This window comes from Mobula birostris, chromosome 11 (genome assembly GCF_030028105.1).
Source record: "Mobula birostris isolate sMobBir1 chromosome 11, sMobBir1.hap1, whole genome shotgun sequence".
Lineage (NCBI taxonomy): Eukaryota > Metazoa > Chordata > Chondrichthyes > Myliobatiformes > Myliobatidae > Mobula > Mobula birostris.
Window position 1 is genome coordinate 41,240,431 of NC_092380.1, and position 20,996 is coordinate 41,261,426.

General features: G+C 45.8%; 1 protein-coding gene across 1 annotated transcript in view; it reads left to right on the top strand.

Annotated features, from left to right (window-relative positions):
- The window catches only part of LOC140205488 (SITS-binding protein), a 172,925-nt gene that overhangs the window by 13,590 nt on the left and 138,339 nt on the right, over window positions 1–20,996 (top strand). Inside the window, exon 2 of the mRNA XM_072273101.1 lies at window positions 3,496–3,667. Coding sequence (XP_072129202.1) covers window positions 3,496–3,667 — 172 coding nt within the window. The remainder of the gene's footprint in view (window positions 1–3,495; window positions 3,668–20,996) is intronic.

A 20,996-nucleotide genomic window follows, 5' to 3' on the forward strand; every position in this document is an offset into this window, starting at 1 on the left:
GACGCACTCAGACCGATGGTTTGAGATGTGTCAATTTTAATGCGAGGAGTATTCTGAATAAAGCGGATGAGCTTAGAGTGTGGATTAGGATGATGTTGTGTCCGTTACAGAAACTTGGATGGTGCAGGGACAGGAATGGTTACTTCAAGTGCCAGGCTTTAGATGTTTCAGAAAGGACAGGGAGGAAGGCAAAAGAGGTGGGGGCGTGGCACTGTTGATCAGAAATAGTGTCACAGCTGTAAAAAAGGAGGAAGTCATGGAGGGGTTGTCTACGGAGTGTTTTTTTTAATAGACCACCCAATAGTAACAGGGATGCCGAGGAGCAGATAGGGAGACAGATTCTGGACAGGGGTAATAATAACAAGGTTGTTGTGGTGGAAGATTTTAATTTCCCAAATATTGATTGGCATCTCTGTAGAGTGAGGGGTTTAGATGGGGTGGAGTTTGTTAGGTGTGTTCAGGAAGGTTTTTAAACACAATATGTAGATAAGCCTACAAGAGGAGAGGCTGTACTTGATCTGGTATTGGGAAATGAATCTGGTCAGGTGTCAGGTCCCTCAGTGGGAGAGAATTTTGGAGATAGTGATCATAATTCTATCTCCTTTACCATAGCATTGGAGAGGGATAGGAGCAGACAAGTTAGGGAAATCTTTAATTAGAGTAAGGGGAAATATGAGGCTATCAGGTGGGAACTTGGAAGCATAAATTGGAAACAGGTGTTCTCATGGAAACGTATGGAAGAAATGTGGCAAATGTTCAGGGGATATTTGCGTGGTTAGATACGTTCCAATGAGATAGAAAGGGTGTTAGGGTACAGGAACTGCGGTGTAAGCTGTGTACATACATCTATTGATGCTTCTGGACACATCTTCAGAGATGTTCCTGGAATCATCGGGTGTTTCGGGTCTTTCAACATCATGCAACCTCCTCCAGGTGACCCAGCTGGGGCTGATCAGACCCCAGCTTGTGTCCAGATGGCTAGCTACTTATGACTCCATGGCTCCCCTCTTTTGAGCCACAGCCATCTTGAGGTCCTCTCTGCCGCATCGGTGGTACTGCGGATGTCTCTCCTCTTCCTCTCTCCCTTGATGCCCAAAACGCTGAAGGCTCTAACTAAAGAACGGGCTACGAATCCCCTACAACCAACTTCCGCTGGGAGACACCCTGCTCTCCATCCAGCCTGCTGACAGTTGCAAAGACTGTTGTAAATCTAATCAAGAAGAAAAGAAGAGCTTACGAAAGGTTCAAAAAACTAGGTAATGATAGAGATCTCGAGGATTATAAGGCCAGCAGGAATGAGTTTAAGAATGGAATTAGGAGAGCCAGAAGGGGCCATGAGAAGACCTTGGCAGACAGGATTAAAGAAAACCCCAAAGCATTTCTACAGTTATGTGATGAGCAAAAGGATAAGACGTGAGAGAATAGGACCAATCAAGTGTGACAGTGGAAAAGTGTGTATGGAACCGGAGGAGATAGCAGAGATACTTAATGAATACTTTGCTTCAGTATTCACTATGGAAAAGGATCTTGGCGATTGTAAGGATGACTTGCAGTGGACTGAAAAGCTTGAGCATGTAGATATTAAGGAAGAGGATGTGCTGGAGCTTTTGGAAAGCATCAAGTTGAATAAGTCACCGGGACCGAAAGGGATGTACCGCAGGCTACTGTGGGAAGCAAGGGAGGAGATTGCTGAGCCTCTGATCATGATCTTTGCACATCAATGGAGACATGAGAGGTTCCGGAGCATTGGAGGGTTGCGGATGTTGTTCCCTTATGCAAGAAAGTTAGTAGGAACAGCTCAGGAAATTATAGACCAGTGAGTCTTACTTCAGTGGTTGGTAAGTTGATGGAGAAGATCCTGAGAGGCAGGATATACAAGCATTTGGAGAGGCATAATATGATTAGTAATAGTCACCATGGCTTTGTCAAAGGCAGTTCGTGCCTTACGAGCCTGTTTGAATTTTTTGAGGATGTGACTAAACACATTGATGAAGGTAGAGCAGTAGATGTAGTGCGTGTGGATTTTAGCAAGGCATTTGATAAGGTACCCCGTGCAAGGCTTATTGAGAAAGTAAGGAGGCATGGGATCCAAGGGGACATTGCTTTGTGAATCCAGAACTGGCTTGCCCACAGAAGGCAAAGAGTGGTTGTAGTTGGGTCATATTCTGCATGGAGGCCAGTGACCAGTGGTGTCCCTCAGGGATCTGTTCTGGGACCCCTATACTTTGTGATTTTTATAAATGACTTGGATGAGGAAGTGGAGGGATGGGTTAGTAAATTTGCTGATGACGGAAAGGTTGGGGGTGTTGTGGATAGTATGGAGGGCTGTCAGAGGTTACAACGTGACATTGATAGGATGCAAAACTGGGCTGAGAAGTGGCAGATGGAGTTCAACCCAGATAAGTGTGTGGTAGTTCATTTTGGTAGGTCAAATGTGATGGCAGAATATAGCATTAATGGCAAGACTCTTGGCAGTGTGGAGGATCAGAGGGATCTTGGGGTCCAAGTCCAGAGGACACTCAAAGCTGCTGTGCAGGTTGACTGTGTGGTTAAGAAAGCATATGGCGCATTAGCTTTCATGAATTGTTTAATGTTGCAGCTACATATGTCCCTGGTCAGACCCCACTTGGAGTATTGTGCTCAGTTCTGGTTGCCTCACTACAGGAAGGACGTGGAAACCATAGAAAGGGTGCAGAGGAGATTTACAAGGATGTTGCCTGGATTGGGGAGCATGCCTTATGAGAATAGGTTGAGTGAACTTGGCCTTTTCTCCTTGGAATGACGGAGGATGAGAGGTGACCTGACAGAGGTGTATGAGATAATGAGAGGCAGTGATCATGTGGATCGTCAGAGGCTTTTTCCCAGGGCTGAAATGACTAGCACCAGAAGGCATAGTTTTAATGTGCTTGGAAGCAAGTACAGAGGAAATGTCAGGGGTAAGTTTTTTACGCAGAGTGGTGAGTGCGTGGGATGGGCTGCCAGCGGTGGTGGTGGAGGCAGAAACGATAGGGTCTTTTAAGAGACTCCTGGATGGAGATATGGAGCTTAGAAAAATAGAGGGCTATGGGTATGCCTAGGTAGTTCTAAGGTAAGGACATGTTTGGCACAGCTTTGTTAGCCGAAGGGCCTGTATTGTGCTGTAGGTTTTCTATGATTCTAAGTCGCATTGGTCACCTTAGAACCCACAAAACTGGAATGGATGTAAGGCATCCTCAATCAGGAGGGTTTGCCTTGGAATAAGAGAAGAAAAAGAAGAAAGAATTCAGCAAAAGCTTTACTGAGAGTGCATATTAAAAGTGGAATTTTCTATCACAAAGAGTGCTAGAGACTACAGCAGAAAACCCGATAAGTACATGAGTGGAAATGTTGTAGGTTGCACAGTCTGAGTTAGATACAAAACATAACAGTGTAGATTGATAAGGGTCGATGATCTCTTTCTATGTGATTTTCTGCATAGTCTGGGTTTTGTGTACAGTAATTGGATTCTCTTTACAGGATTGCTTTTCCATGGTGAATGTATCCTGGTATGGAGGAGGAAGTATGCACTTACACTACTGGCCCATAAACAATGCGGACATCGACTGGCAGCCATTCGTTATCAGTGATCTACAGGACACACCCACTGGTTATGGATCAGTATTAGAGAGATACTTCCTTGGATCCACAGGTAACTTTTCTTTCCGATGTTACTATACATCATTTCGATTAGCTTAGTTCCATAGCTGAATGCAGGTTGGTCATAAATAAAATAGTGTAACAATTCATAGCCAAAAGCATAATTAAGAGGGGAGTTAATCATCTTTCCTGCCTTTCTGAACCTGTTGGGAATGAGTAGAATAAACCTTTGAATAAGGCAGTTGTACTTTTATGGATGGAGTTAGATGTGTATAACACAGAAATGGGACCTTTGGTTCACAGTGCCCATGCCAACCATCTTGCCCATCTAAACTAATCCCATTTAACTCTAAATACTTTAATCTTTAAGTCAGTCTATTTGAATGTAATTCTTTATTCTTACAGTTGTTGAATGTTGTTTTTATTGCATGTTGCACCACCACACCACAGCAAATTCCTAATATATGTAATTGTATATGGCGAAGAATGTTAATCTTTGAGCCCTGATTTAACCTCATTAGCTTCATATCTTTTTCTACCATGGTCACTCAAGTGCTTCTTAAACATAGTTGTAATGCCCTAGTTAAGGTTTTACTGCTATGCTGTAGGTATTTCATTTTAGCAGTCGTGTAAGAGCAGTCTGTTCTTCTTTTAGCTTGTTTGGGTTTGAGCTAAAGATAAGGGGCTGTGATGTTCATACTTAGGAATGTAGTCTTGTCCAATCAGGATGGTGAACTTGGGGGAAGGCTCCAGAGGACACTCGGCAGAGAAGTTTTTTGTGACGGACACTAGTGTGGGTCGAAGACTTTTTGGTGGGAGCTGGGAGAGGACACGAGGGATGATGGCTGATGATGCCATCCCTGTTGCACAAGGTGCTTTGTGCAGATGAATGGCTTCAAGGAGGAAGGACCAATACCCACATGGTGGAGCCCATTTGGTTGAGATAGATTTCGAGTGGCATACGGAAGATGGTGTGGGCTTTCATGCAGACAATGGTCCAGCGCGTGAGTTAAAGCCAACTTCAAGATGAGCTCCAATTTAAGTGCACATTTGGACTGGGTTAACAGCAATGGGCCCCTTTTTCTTTTTTCTTTTCTACTAACTGTTCGAAAAAGCTGAAATTTGTAAAGCATCCGTGGAAAAGATTGATCGATGTTTCGGGCCGGAACCCTTCGTCAGGACTGTAGAGGGAAGGGACAGAGGCCCTATAAAGAAGGTGGGGGGAGGGTGGGAAGGAGAAGGCTGGTAGGTTCCAGGTGAAAAACCAGTAAGGGGAAAGATAAAGGGGAGGGGAAGCAGGGAGGTGATAAGCAAGAAAGGTGAAGAAGGAATAGGGGAAAACACAATGGGTAGTAGAAGGAGGCGGAACCATGAGGGAGGTGATAGGCAGCTGGGGGAGGGGGCAGAGTGAAATAGGGATAGGGGAAGGGAGGGGGAGGGAATTACCGGAAGTTGGAGAATTCTATGTTCATACCAAGGGGCTGGAGACTACCCAGATGGTATATGAGGTGTTGCTCCTCCAACCTGAGTTTAGCCTCATATTGGCAGTAGAGGTGGCCATGTATGGACATATCTGAATGGGAGTGGGAAGCGGAGTTGAAGTGGGTGGCTGCTGGGAGATCCTGTCTGTTGTGGCGGACGGAGTGGAGGTGCTCGACGAAGCAGTCCCCCAATCTGCGTCGGGTTTCACCGATGTAGAGGAGGCCGCACCGGGAGCACCGTATGCAATAGATGACCCCAACAGACTCACAAGTGAAGTGTTGCCTCACCTGGAAGGACTGTTTGGGGCCCTGAGTGGTGGCAAGAGAGGAGGTGTAGGGACAGGTGTAGCACTTGCGCTTACAGGGATAAGTGCAGGGTGGGAGATCCAGGGGGAGGGACGTGTGGACCAGGGAGTCGCAGAGGGACCGATCCCTGTGGAAAGCGGAGAGGGGTGGAGAGAGAAAGATGTGCTTAGTGGTGGGGTCCTGTTGAAGGTGGCGGAAGTTGCGGAGGATAATGTGCTGGATCCGGAAGCTGGTGGGATGGTAGGTGAGGACAAGGGGAACTCTGTCCCTGTTGTGGCGGGAGGATGGGGTGAGAGCCGAAGTGCGGGAAATGGAGGAGATGCGGGTGAGGGCATCATTGATGACAGCAGAAGGGAAACCACGATCCTTAAAGAAAGAGGGCAGTTGAGATGTCCTGGAACAGAAAACCTCATCCTCGGAGCAGATGCGGCGGAGACGGAGGAACTGGGAAGAGGGAATGGCATTTTTGCATGTGGCACCTCCCTGCTTCCCCCACCCCTTTATCTTTCCCCTTACTGGTTTTTCACCTGGAACCTACCAGCCTTCTCCTTCCCACCCTCCCCCCACCTTCTTTATAGGGCCTCTGCCCCTTCCCTTTTCAGTCCTGACGAAGGGTTCCGTCCCGAAACATTGACTGATCGTTTCCACGGATGCTGCCTGACCTGCTGAGTTCCTCCAGCGTGTTGTGAGTATTGCTTTGACCCCAGCATCTGCAGATTATTTTGTTTGAAATTTGTAAATATACTTTCTTTATAATCGTATGCAGTGTACGATCTGTTATTTCATGCTGACAGGTAATTGCAAGTGGGCAGATTTACAGTGTTTGTTCAGATTGGGGTTCTGATAGGTGAAACATCCCAACCTCACAGTTTTGCTGGGACCAAAGTCATATTGACCCTAGATGTATGCAGTGTGAGAAAGGTGGTTTTCTCCCATTGTGTCCAGTGGCTGTAAATGAAGAGCTAACAAGCTGGATCTCTAGAGACGCCCGGTAAAAAGGGGTTTCCATAGTGAGTGTATCCCTACCAGTTCCTCTGGCAGGGCATTCTAGATATCAACCACCGCATAATAAAAACCTTTCATTCAGTTCCCTTTTATACTCTCTCCCTAACCTTCAACCTTGTTTTGTTACATTGCTACCAATGGATAAATATTTTGAGTGTTTACTCTAAAAATGTCTCTCATAATTTTGTTCTTCTGAGAGACCTCCTCTGTCTCCACCTTAGCCTCCTCTGCTCCAAAGAAAACAAGTACAACCTATCTAGTCACTCATCATAACAGAATTATTTCATTCCAGGAACATCTAATGAAACTCCTCTACACCTGCTCCACCTATAACATAACGGCCAGAAATGCTCATAATACTCCAAGAGCAACCCAGCCAGTTCTTATTGATCGGTAGACAACCTTTGATGATAAGCATTTAAAGTGAAAAGGTAGATTTACATTTTCAAAGTGGTAGAGAAGCCCATAGCATATTTGAGATTCAGACTTATTATTCTGTTGAAGACTCAGTGTTCCATATGGAAAGTGTGTTTGTGTTTTTTTTTCCCCTATCAACCGCAGTAAATTTATGAGCTATGAGATTGTAGATTCAAGTCTGCATTGGCAATTTGAAGACAAAATTATAGAGGGATGCTCCAAAGTAATACCAAGGGAATACTAGACTTATAGAAGCAACACACACAAAATGCTGGTGAACGCAGCAGGCCAGACAGCATCCATAGGAAGAAGCACAGTCGACGTTTTGGGCCGAGACCCTTCGTCAGGACTAACTGAAAGAAGAAATAGTAAGAGATTTGAAAGTGGGAGGAGGAGGGGGGGAGATCCGAAATGATAGGAGAAGACAGGAGGGGGAGGGATGGAGCCAAGAGCTGGAAAGTTGATTGGCAAAAGGGATACAAGGCCGGAAAAGGGAGAGGATCATGGGATGGGAGGCTTAGAGAGAGAGAAGAGGGGAAGGGAGCCCAGAGGAAGATGGACAGCAGGCAATGAGTTATTGTGAGGGGGGAAAAAAGGGAAAAAATAATAAATAAATAAGGGATGGGGTAAGAACGGTAGGAGGGGCTTTAGCGGAAGTTAGAGAAGTCAATATTCATGCCATCAGGTTGGAGGCTACCCAGACGGAATATAAGGTGTTGTTCCTCTAACCTGAGTGTGGCTTCATCTTGACAGTAGAGGAGGCCGTGGATAGACATATCAGAATGGGAATGGGACGTGGAATTAAAATGTGTGGCCTCTGGGAGATACTGCTTTCTCTGGCGGACAGAGTGTAGGTGTTCAGCGAAACGGTCTCCCAGTCTGAGTCGGGTCTCACCAATATATAGAAGGCCACATCGGGAGCACCGGATGCAGTATATCACCCCAGCCGACTCACAGGTGAAGGGTCGCCTCACCTGGAAGGACTGTCTGGGGCCCTGAATGCTTTCACCAGCATTTTGTGTGTAAACATGAGGAATTCTGCAGATGATGGAAATTCAAGAAACACACATCAAAGTTGCTGGTGAACGCAGCAGGCCAGGCAGCATCTCTAGGAAGAGGTACAGTTGACGTTTCAGGCTGAGACCCTTTGTCAGGACTAATTGAAGGAAGAGTTAGTAAGAGATTTGAAGGGGGAGGGGGAGGGGGAGAGGGAGATCCAAAATGATAGGAGAAGACAGGAGGGGGAGGGATGGAGCCAAGAGCTGGACAGGTGATTGGCAAAAGGGATATGAGAGGATCATGGGACGAGAGGCCCAGGGAGAAGGAAAAGGGGGAGGGGGGAATAACTCAGAGGGACAGAGGGAGAAAAAGGAGAGAGAGAGAGAGAGAAAAAGAATGTGTGTATATAAATAAATAACGGATGGGGTACGAGGGGGAGGTGGAGTATTAGCGGAGGTTAGAGAAGTCAATGTTCATGCCATCAGGTTGGAGGCTACCCAGACGGAATATAAGCTTCCTCTCACCCCAACCTTCCCCTCTCCACTGACCTTCCTCTCACCCCAACCCTCCTCTCTTCACTGACACCTCCAGCCTCCCCCCTCCCCCCTCTGATCCCAGCTCTCATCCGTGCCGGGTCTTTACCATCCTCTCCGATCTTCAACTGTCTGAGGCAGAACGCTCTGTCCTCAGTAAGGGACTCACCTTTGTCCCCCTTTACCCACACCTCAGCGAGTTCTGTGTTTGCCATGACACGGAACTCTTCTTCCGCCGTCTCCATCTCCGAGCCGACTTCTTCGGAAAGGACTCTTCCACCCCCACCGATGACCCCTTCTCCCGTCTTCAACCCTCCTCCTCTTCATGGACTCCCTGCTCTGGTCTTCTGCCTGCTCTGGATCTCTTTATTGCTAACTGCCGACGGGACATCAACTGTCTCGACTTCACCGCACCTTGTTCCCATTCCAACCTTACTCCTTCCGAACGCTCTGCTCTCCACTCCCTCCGCACTAATCCTAACCTTACTATTGTAACCCCACTGGCCAGCCTCAGGGTCGCTCGGCTCGCTGTCGTCTAGGGAAACAGCCCTTGGCCCCGCCAAACTGGGTAATTAGTTTGTGTGGATGCTGTGTGATGTACCGCACCCCGCCCAAATAACAGACAATACACCATATACGATTAAGTGATTTACAGTTTATAGATATTACTGGAATTATATAATTAATAGAGAATAAAATATAAAAGGAAAATAAAAGGTGCCACACTTATCAAAGTTCAATCTCTTCATGCACAAAAAAAAAAGTTGGAACTCAGGACCCTTCTTCTTCACCCTGAGACCCCTTGGACCGCCTCGACCGGCCACCTGGGACCAACAATGGTGGTTGACCAGACACTCCACACGAGTCCGTCTCCGTCTCCCCTCCTCGCTGAACGCCCCGCTCGGGGTCCGACCCCGTTAGCGGACTCACAGCACCTGGTCCATTCTCTGTCTCTCTCTGCTTTTCAGCTCAGGGTGGAAGAAGCTAATGGGGTCACTGCGTACCACATGTCCAGCACATCATCCTTCAAATCTGTATTCTTCCTCATTCCCTCGATCGGTAGCTGCTGTTTAAGTTTCTCCAAACTGAAACATTTAGCCGGGGCTACCCCTTCAGCCTCCTGCAGTCGAGACATCAGCTTCTGCGGGGACTCCTTCAACTCTCACCACAGCCTCAGCAGTTCTGACTCAGGGTTTTTGACCATTTCCAACTGGGACACAGTTACCCCACCAGCTTCTCCCACCCTGACCTGAAAAGCAGCAGTTAAAGGATGTTCAGCCTCCAGTTTTTTCTTCCTGTTGGTGTCTTCCAGGTCAACTTTCAGTATTTCCACTTCATTTAAACTTGTGATAGTGATCTTCAGGTTCCTTTCAAGCGTCCGCCTCCCTTTTCCGAGATCTGTCCTCCATTTCTTCACCCCCTCGGTTTTCTGTTGGCCTTAGTCAGAACACTTCCCTGATCTTCCCCGACTTGTAAGTCTTCCAATCTTTTCTGAATCGACGTCTTGAGTTTCTGCTGATCTCTTCGAAGATGGGTCATTGTTTCTTCTCGCTGGATTAATTCATCAGTACATGACCGCAGTGTCGGCTCGGAATTCCGTTGCTCCTTCTCCACGTTGACAAGCGTGAATTCCAAGTCTGCAATGGTCGTCCCACAAGCACGGCACCCAGTCTCTGGCCGGCATTTCTGAGCACTCAGTTCAGTGGTGCAAATCCCCTCTCTCCCCTCCGTCTCATTCAGATTGACGACCTGGGTTTCCATCCCCAGGTCCACCACTGTCTGTTCCAACAACAGTAAGTTCAACTGGTATGTCGGGTCATTTTTCTCACATTGCACCAAACTCCTCCAGCCAAAAGCTCCTCCACATTTGACACTTCGCTTCTGTCGCCCGGGCTCAACTACTCGCCTCGCCTCATAGTGCCCCCAGGCGAATCCAAGCTCTAGGCGGTCATCCACATACGCCAAAACTCCACACACCTTCCCTTCCCCCATGGTCTTCCTCATGCCCAGCGGGAAGGACACAGGGGCTCCGGATATGACCTTGGGCATCTTTTCGGATCGGAAGAATCCTAGGGAACTAATAACGGCTGTCCTCGGCTCGACAGCCGCTCTCCTCGGGATCTGGCAACATCCACTCCTCAGATCCAGCACATTAATCCACATCACATAATCCACACACATGCTGCCTTCATCTTCCACGCCTCCAGGGTACATTTGCCACGACCTCTCTCTCACTGAGGTGTCTTCAGCGGTCAACTCCCCTCCCTCGTGGTAGTTCAGAGCATCTACTAAGAGGGTCTCACCCTCAGCTACTTTCCCCAGGCCGTACCACCGCTGGGTCTCGTTTAAATTCGGCACCGGCTCAAGGCTGCTACCCACGTCCTCAGAAGCAACTTGACACACTGGGTGCCCAGACAATGCCCCCATGAACTCCAGGGTCATTAACCAATCATCGTCTTCTGGATAACTACTGGCACTGGTACCCAAAATCTCCGGTGCCCTTGCAGTTGTCAAGGGTAAATGCTTCAGACACCGGTTGTAAAACGAACTGTACAACAACTTGATCTGTGCCCCGGGGTCGAGGATAGCTTTAGCATCGCTTCCCTCTATCCATAGCGACACGCTGGGGCGTTGTCCCTCTAAGCCTTCAGGAATAGGGTCTTCTCCTTTCGGAAGTTCAGTGGTACATTGCTGGGAACGTGCTCCCCCAGAGACCCCAAGCTGTTCCCCACTGGGCCTCCACTAAATTTCCCAAAACCTCTCTGATCAGCTGAACAACTGAAGGAGGGGCTGACCCCCTGAAATGATCCCCCTGGCCTTGCAAGCAATTTAGTCGCCTTCCTAGCCAGAGAAGACACTGAAAACTTTCTCCCCTCTTTCAAATAACTGACAGCTGTCACTACGGCGTAAGTGAACCTGACAGCTCTAACACCGTCACCAGCCCGACTACACAACCAATCCCTGTCGCTCTCCCTCCACCGAGCACTGCCACTCATCTAACAACTGAGAGATTTGCTCTGCCCATGTCTCGCACGCCTCCGCCCCTTTTGAGGTGGACACTATCCCAAATGCCAGGCACAGCCTGCCAGAGCTAGAACATTTATTCGCAGACTCTACCTCCAAATCAGACCACTCTTTCCTCTCTCTCCCAACAGCATGGACAGTCCTGAGTTCCACGTCCAACTCATCAATGCTGGTCTGAACTCGAACAAGGAACTCGCCCACCATGCATACAGCAATCACCAGCAAATAACCCACAGGGACACAAATTACTGGTTTAAAGAAAGGGCACCCACACAGCATACCAGTAGATCCAATCCCGGACAAGCCCCCACAATGTAGGCCCCCTGGCCAGCCTCAGGGTCGCTCGGCTCACTGTCGTCTAGGGAAACAGCTCTTGGCTCCGCCAAACTGGGTAATAGTTTGTGTGGATGCTGTGTGATGTACCCCACCCCGCCCAAATAACAGCCAATACACCAGATACGATTAAATGATTTACAGTTTATAGATATTACTGGAAATATATAATTAATAGAGAATAAACTATAAAAGGAAAATAAAAGGTGCCACACTTATCAAGGTTAAATCTCTTCATGCACAAAAAAAAAGTTGGAGCTCAGGACCCTTCTTCTTCACCCTGCGACCCCTCGGACCGCCTCGACCGGCCACCTGGGACCAACAATGGTGGTTGACCAGACGCTCCACACGAGTCCGGCTCTGTCTCCCCTCCTCGCTCGGGGTCCGACCTCGTTAGCGGACTCACAGCACCTGGTCCATTCTCTGTCTCTCTCTCTCCCGCCTTCTGCCCCAAAACCCCGCGCATACAAGAACTTCCAGATACACCAAAGTCATAACAACTATCCCAATTGGCTCATAACATCCTCTTATTACCCCCTAACCCACAACAAGCTGCTAGCGCAAAGCTTTCTCAACATTTAACGTAACAAAGAAGCATTCCCCATTATAACATTACAAAGAAGCCATTTTAATTAGCCTCCGCAGTAACATTAAAGATGAAACCCCCTTACACTACTAAACCCGTCGATAAGGGGGGTGCTGTTGTAGTCTAGCGTACTGACCTCTACCTTGCCGAGGCACAGCGACAACTCACGGATACCTCCTCTTATTTACCCCTCGATCATGACCCCACTAAGGAGCACCAGGCCATTGTCTCCCACACCATCACCGACTTTATCCGCTCAGGGGATCTCCCATCCAATGCTACCAACCTTATAGTTCCCACACCCCGCACTTCCCGTTTCTACCTCCTACCCAAGAGCCACAAACCTGCCTGTCCTGGCAGACCTATTGTCTCAGCTTGCTCCTGCCTCACTGAACTCGTTTCTGCATACCTCAACACTGTTTTATCCCCCCCTTGTTCAATCTCTTCCTACCTATGTTTGTGACACTTCTCACGCTCTTAAACTTTTCAATGATTTTAAGTTTCCTGGCTCCCACCGCTTTATTTTGACCATGGATGTCCAGTCCCTATATACCTCCATCCCCCACCAGGAAGGTCTCAAAGCTCTCCGCTACTTTTTGGATTCCAGACCTAATCAGTTCCCCTCTACCACCACTCTGCTCCGTCTAGCGGAATTAGTCCTTATTCTTAATAGTTTCTCCTTTGGCTCCTCCCACTTTCTCCAAACTAAAGGTGTAGCTATGGGTCCTAGCTATGCCTGCCTTTTTGTTGGCTTTGTGGAACAATCTATGTTCCAAACCTATTCTGGTATCTGCCCCCACTTTTCCTTCGCTACATCGACGACTGCATTAGCGCTGCTTCCTGCACGCATGCTGAGCTTGCTGACTTCATTAACTTTGTCTCCAACTTCCACCCTGCAGTCAAGTATACCTGGTCCATTTCCGACACCTCCCTCCCCTTTCTAGATCTTTCTGTCTCTTTCTCTGGAGACAGCTTATCTACTGATGTCTACTATAAGCCTACTGACTCTCACAGCTATCTGGACTATTCCTCTTCTCGCCCTGTCTCTTGCAAAAATGCCATCCCCTTCTTGCAATTCCTCTGTCTCCGTCGCATCTGCTCTCAGGATGAGGCTTTTCATTCCAGGACGAGGGAGGTGTCCTCCTTTTTTAAAGAAACGGGCTTCCCTTCCTCCACCATCAACTCTGCTCTCAAACACATCTCCCCCATTTCACTCACATCTGCTCTCACTCCATCCTCCCGCCACCCCACTAGGAATAGGGTTCCCCTGGTCCTCACCTACCACCCCACCAGCCTCTGGGTCCAATATATTATTCTCCGTAACTTCCACCCCCTCCAACGGGATCCCACCACTAAGCACATCTTTCCCTCCCCCCCCACTTTCCGCAGGGATTGCTCCCTACGCGACTCCCTTGTCCATTCGTCCCCCTCATCCCTCCCCACTGATCTCCCTCCTGGCACTTATCCTTGTAAGCGGAACAAGTGCTACACATGCCCTTACACTTCCTCCTTTACCACCATTCAGGGCCCCAGACAGTCCTTCCAGGTGAGGCGACACTTCACCTGTGAGTCGGCTGGGGTGATATACTGCGTCTGGTGCTCCCGATGTGGCCTTCTGTATATTGGCGAGACCCGACACAGACTGGGAGATCGTTTTGCTGAACACCTGTGCTCTGTCCGCCAGAGAAAGTAGGATCTCCCAGTGGCCACACATTTTAATTCCACATCCCATTCCCATTCTGACATGTCTATCCATGGCCTCCTCTACTGTAAAGATGAAGGCACACTCAGGTTGGAGGAACAACACCTTATATTCCATCTGGGTAGCCTCCAACTTGATGGCATGAACATTGACTTCTCTAACTTCCGCTAATGCCCCACCTCCCCCTTGTACCCCATCCGTTATTTATTTATATACACACATTCTTTCTCTGTCTGTCTTTTTTCTCCCTCTGTCCCTCTGAATATACCCCTTGCCCATCCTCTGGGTCCCCCCCCACCTGTTTTCTCCCTGGGCCTCCTGTCCCATGATCCTCTCATATCCCTTTTGCCAATCACCTGTCCAGCTCTTGGCTCCATCCCTCCCCCTCCTGTCTTCTGCTATCATTTTGGATCTCCCCCTCCCCCTCTCATATCTCTTACTAACTCTTCCTTCAGTTAGTCCTGACAAAGGGTCTCGGATTGAAACGTCGATTTCTGGAGATGCTGCCTGGCCTGCTGCGTTCACCAGCAACTTTGATGTGTGTTGCTTGAATTTCCAGTGTCTGCAAATTTCCTCATGTTTGCGTTTTTAAACTAGACTTATAGAAGTGCTTTTTGTCAGATGAATGTAGAATTAGGACTTTCGATCTTTTAGATGTAAAACTACACTTGAAAGAAGAAGAACATAGTGTCCTGATCATTTATTCTACAAAATTAATCATTATTGCTACTAAATAAATAGCATGACATCGCACCTTTCATGAATACAGGCACAAAAGTAGCACTTCACAGTAGTTTGTGAATAGTTCATTCAGGCTATGGAAATATTATTTTGTTAGTGTATGAAGGACAAAGCAGCATCTGCATAAATGCCTCAATTTGTAGGTCTTTAGCATGGATCAACTGTGTGTAATTTCAGGAATTTGGCAGAAGCTCAAACAAATCCATGGCTTGTGTTCCGAAAGGGGCAGTCCTAACCTGGAACCACTGATAGAAGTAGTAGGAGAACTTGGACTGACCTAACATGGAGACATGTTATGACATTGAAGCAACTACCCTTTTTCTCCAGTGATCATTTACACATTAAGTAGAGGAGATCATCAAAGGAAAAGACTGGAGTGTCAGAAAATATCCCAAAATGCCATTTGCAAAATCATAAGAAATCTGATACATTGTTACCTTCCATGGCGGAGATATCAGTCTTGCTGTTAAGGAGAATTGAGGTGGATATACATCTTCCCATTAGGACTTGCTTTTCTGGGCCAGATCAGTGCTTTTTTCACTGTACACTTGGGCTCTAGTATTTCAGCAGTGTTGTCAAGTATGCTTTGGAGAACTGTTAATATTATTATCGTGCCACTGAGCAATCTCAATGCACAGGCATTACATGCTTAAAGATCCGTGATTCATTGCTATCAGTAAAAAAATCATAGCTGGTTGCATCTTGTCAGCTTTTTTGGATCTTAATTCATCTGCATTGTTCAGAAAAGTCATGGGCTGTGTGATTGAACTTCAATGTGGGTTATTAGGTCTGGTGTTCTTTGGAAAGACTAGTTGTATTCATCTTGCTTGCTGTGTTTTCTCCATTACAATAATGGCGTTGCCCTTGAAAATCCTTTATTGACTCTGTGACAGTTTAATGCATGCCAAAAATCATGAAAGTTACTATATGATGTGAGACTTTTTCGATATAATTTGTGAGTGTCTACTATATGTTTACCCTTAACATCTGTTCAAACAGTTGAGATCAGACTGAATTACTCCCCTCGTAATTGTGCAATAATTTGTATTGACGTCTCTGTACTGAAAAGCACTTACACTATCTCTTAGATGCCTAGGGCAGTAAAGCATGGCTACTTGCTATCTCACCCTTCTGTTGGAGATTCATGACTCTTTGGTAATGGATTTCAAATCTAAACTGATTGATGTTGATCCTATTGGGTCAGTTTTCTTTTGGTAATTAGTCCGCTATTCATGCATTAGTATAATCCCCAAATCCCAAATCTGTCTGTGTTTGTTGCACTCTGGATTCTGTCCGTCCTCTCTATAACTCTGTCTGCATTCAAGAAGTATAAGAAGAAACAAAATACAAATGAAAAGCATCAGACCCATTGGCAGGGGTGGTCAGTGGAGGTAGTGGGAGAGGAGCAACGGCTTGAGTTTCAGGGAGCAATTCAGAAGACACTGGATCAATTCATCACAAAGAAGAAGATGCATTCTAAAGGGAATTGTGACAGACAAGGGAAGTCAAACACAGCATAAAAGCAAAAGGGAGGTCATACAATATAGCAAAAACAGTTGGAAACTAAAGGATTGGAAAGCATTTTAAAATGAACAAAAAGCAGCTTTAAAAAAAACTAAGGAGAGAAAAGATGAAATATGAAGGTAAACTAGCCAATAATATAAAAGAAGATACCAAAAGTCTTTTTGATAGATATATATAAATAAATAAATAGCAGAAGAGAGATGAGTGGATATAGAACCGCTGGAAAATCACATCAGAGAGGCAGTAATGAGGAACAAAGAAGTAGTGGACAAACTGAATGAGTATTTTGCACCAGTTTTCACCGTGGAAGATGCCAGCAGTATGCTAGAAATTCGACAGTACCAGGGGTAGACATGAATGTAGTTGCTACTAGTAAGGAAAAGTTGCTTGGGAAGCTGAAGGTAGATAAGTCACTTGGACCAGATGGACTACACCCCAGGGTTCTGAAGGAGGTAGCTAAAGATATTGTGGAGCATTAGTAATGATCTTTCATGAAACATTAAGATTCTGGAATGGTTCTGGAGGACTGGAAAATTGTAAATGTCATTCTACTCTTTAAGAAGGCAGGGAAGCAAAAAAGGAAATTATAGAGCGGTTAGCCTGACTTCAGTAGTTGGTAAAATGTTATTGTCCATTATTAAGAATGAGGCTTTGGTGGACTTTGAGGTACGTGATAAAATAGGATGAAGGTAGGATGGTTTCTTTAAGGGGACACATTGCTTGACAAATCTGTTGGAACTCTTTGAGGAAATAACAAGCAGGACAGACAAAGGAGAGTCAGTGGGTGTTGTTTACTTGGATTTTCAGAAGGCCTTTAACAAGGTGCCACACATAAGACTGCTAAGCAAGATAAGGGCCCATGGTTTTACAGGAAAGATACTAACATGGACAGAAGACTGGGCAGAGAGTAGGAATAAACAGAGACTTTTCTGGTTGGCTCCTAGTCATTAGTGGTACTTCACAGGGGTCTACCCTACTTTCCATGTTACATGCTAATAATCTATGTGATGGAATTGATGGTTTTGTGGCCAGGTTTATGGATGATATAAAAATGGGTGGAGGGGCAGGTAATGAGGGGTCTGTAGAAAGCTGTGGACACATAAGAGGAGTGAGCACTTAAGCAGCAGATAGAAGACAATGTAGGATCATGCACTTTGGTAGAATGAATAAAGGCATTGACTATTCTCTAAGTGGGGGAGTGAATTCAGAAATTGAAGCTGCAAAGGAATTTGGGAGTCCTAGTGTGAAGGAATTTGGAAATTACCTAAAGGTTTACTTGCAGGTTGAATTAGTATTAAGGAAGGAAAATGCAACGTTAGCATTTATTTTAAGAGAACTGGAATATCAAAGGAAAAATGAAATGCTGAGGCTTTCTAAGTCACTGGTGAAGCCTCACTTGTAGTATTGTGATCAGTTTTGGGTCCCTCATTTAAGATAGGTTGTGCTGACATGGGAGGGTGTCCGGAGGAGGTTCAGAAGGATGATCCCAGGAATGAAAGGGTTAATGCATGTAGAGCATTTTCTGGTTATTGGCCTGCACTCAATGTAGTTCAGAAGAATAATGGGTGTGGAGGCCAAGTCGAGGTATATTTAGAGCAGAGGTTGATAGGCTCTTGATTAGTACGGGTGTCAATGGTTATGGGGTTGAGAGTGAAAATAAATCATCCATGATCAAATAGTGCTATCGACTCAGTGGGCTAATTCCCCTGATTTATCTCTGATGTCTTATGGATTTATGGTCAGATAGTAGGGCTACTGCTTCCCTGCTCTGGCAATCTGGGGTATGTGCTGACCTCTAGTGCTGTGTGGTATTTGAATTTTCTCCTTGTGACAAAGTGGGTTTCCCTTGGATATTCTAGTTTCCTCCAATATCCCAATGACATATGGGTTTGTAGGTGAAATTGACAAATTTTTCCAATAGGTGTGTTGGGAGAATTAAATGTTTTGAGTGTAGGATTTGTCTAAAAGGATGTTGTCTGTGTTGTAGCGTGGATGAAATCACAGGAGAGACAGAGTCACTGGTAGATACAAAGCAGCTTCTTTATTCGACACAACAAGGTACAGCAGGCATCATACGGACTGAGACGCTTTCAGTAGAAAGGTCTGCTAGCCCAAAGTGGGCTCAATATTTATATGCTAAACACAAAAGCAATCGCTACTTAAAAAGTTATAGACAATGCATAGGCAATGCTTCCTTTTGAAGCCACATACAAACATCACACCTTCTGACTTCATCCTTTCCTTCCGACACCAACATTTTCAGACGTGATAGAGGCAGAGGGTTGAAGGGTGGGGGGGGTGGTGTGGTGGCATTGCTAGTCAGGGAAGATGTTACAACAGTGCTCAGGCAGGACAGATCAGAGGGCTTGTCTACTGAGGCCATATGGGTGGAGCTGAGAAACAGGAAAGGTATGGCCACATTAATGGGGTTGTATTATAGACCACCCAATAGTCAGCCAGAATTGGAGGAGCAAATCTGTAGAGAGATAACAGACAACTGCAGGAAACATAAAGTTGTGGTGGTAGGGGATTTTAATTTTCCACATATTGATTGGGACTCCCATACTGTTAAAGGTCTAGACGGGTTAGAGTTTGTAAAATGTGTTCAGGAAAGTTTTCTAAATCAATATATAGAGGTACCAACTAGAGAGGATGCAATGTTAGCTCTGCTATTAGGAAATGAGTTAGTACAGGTGACAGAAGTGTGTGTAGAGGAACACTTTGGTTCAAGTGATCATAACACCATTAGTTTTAACTTGATCATGGATAAAGATAGATCTGGTCCTAGGGTTAAGGTTCTAAACTGGAAAAAGGCCAAATTTGAAGAAATGAGAAAGGATCTAAAAAGTGTGGATAGAGACAGGTTGTTCCCTGGCAAGGATGTGATTGGTAAGTGCGAGGCCTTCAAAGGAGAAATTTTGAGAGTGTAGAGTTTGTATGTTCCTGTCAGGATTAAAGGCAAAATGAATAAAAATAAGGAACCTTGGTTCTCAAGGGATATTGGAACTCTGATAAAGAAGAAGAGAGAGATATATGACATGTATAGGAAACCGGGAGCAAATAAGGTGCTTGAGGAGTATAAGAAGTGCAAAAAAATACTTAAAGAAATCAGTAGGGCTAAAACAAGACATGAGGTTGCTTTGGCAGTCAAGGTGAAGGATAATCCAAAGAGCTTCTACAGGTATATTAAGAGCAAAAGGATAGTAAGGGATAAAGTTGGTCCTCTTGAAGATCAGGGTGGTCAGCTATGTACGGAACCAAAAGAAATGGGGGAGATCTTAAATGTTTTTTTTGCGTCTGTATTTACTAAGGAAACTGGCATGGAGTCTGTGGAAATAAGGCAAACAAGTAGTGAGGTCATGGAACCTATACAGATTGAAGAGGAGGAGGTACTTGCTATCTTAAGGCAAATCAGAGCAGATAAATCCCCAGGACCTGACAGGGTATTCCCTTGGACATTGAAGGAGACTAGTGTTGAAATTGCAGGGGCGCTGGCAGATATGTTTAAAATGTCGGTATCTACGAGTGAGGTGCCGGAGGATTGGAGAGTGGCTCATGTTGTTCCGTTGTTTAAAAAAGGATCAAAAAGTAATCCAGGAAATTATAGGCTGGTAAATCTGATGTCGGTAGTAGGTAAGTTATTGGAGGGAGTACTAAGAGGTAGTAGGTAAATTATTGGAGGGAGTACTAAGAGATAGAATCTACAAGTATTTGGATAGACAGGGACTTATTAAGGAGAGTCAACATGGCTTTGTGCATGGTAGGTCATGTTTAACAAATCTATTAGAGTTTTTTGAGGAGGTTACCAGGAAAGTGGATGAAGGGAAGGCAGTGGATGTTGCCTACATGGACTTCAGTAGCCCTTTGACAAGGTCCCGCATGGGAGTTTAGGAAGATTCAGTGGCTTGGTATACACGGAGAGGTAGTAAATTGGATTAGACATTGGCTCAATGGAAGAAGCTAAAGAGTGGTAGTAGAGGATTGCTTCTCTGAGTGGAGGCCTGTGACTCGTGGTGTGCCACAGGGATCAGTGCTGGGTCCATTGTTATTTGTCATCTATATCAATGATCTGGATGATAATGTGGTAAATTGGATCAGCAAATTTGCTGCTGATACAAAGATTGGAGGTGTAGTGGACAGTGAGGAAGGGTTTCAAAGCTTGCAGAGAGATTTGGACCAGCTGGAAAAATGGGCTAAAAAATGGCAGATGGTGTTTGATATAGACAAGTGTGAGGTATTGCACTTTGGAAGGACAAACCAAGGTAGAACATACAGGGTCAATGGTAAGGCACTGAGGAGTGTAGTAGAACAGAGGGATCTGGGAATACAGATACAAAATTCCCTAAAAGTGGCGTCATAGGTAGATAGGGTCATAAAGAGAGCTTTTGGTACATTAGACTTAATAAATCAAAGTATTGAGTATAAGATCTGGAATGTTATGGTGAGGTTGTATAAGGCATTGGTGAGGCCGAATTTGGAGTATTGTGTTCAGTTTTGGTCACCAAATTACAGGAAGGATATAAATAAGGTTGAAAGAGTGCAGAGAAGGATTGCAAGGATGTTGCTGGGACTTGAGAAACTGAGTTACAGGGAAAGGTTGAATAGGTTAGGACTTTATGCATGCAGCCCGTTACAGCTGCTCTGACTAATTTTCTTACTTTTTAACTTACGTTATTTGTTGTTTTTTTCACGGTAACACATTGAAACTGTACCCGCTCTAACGTGCTGGT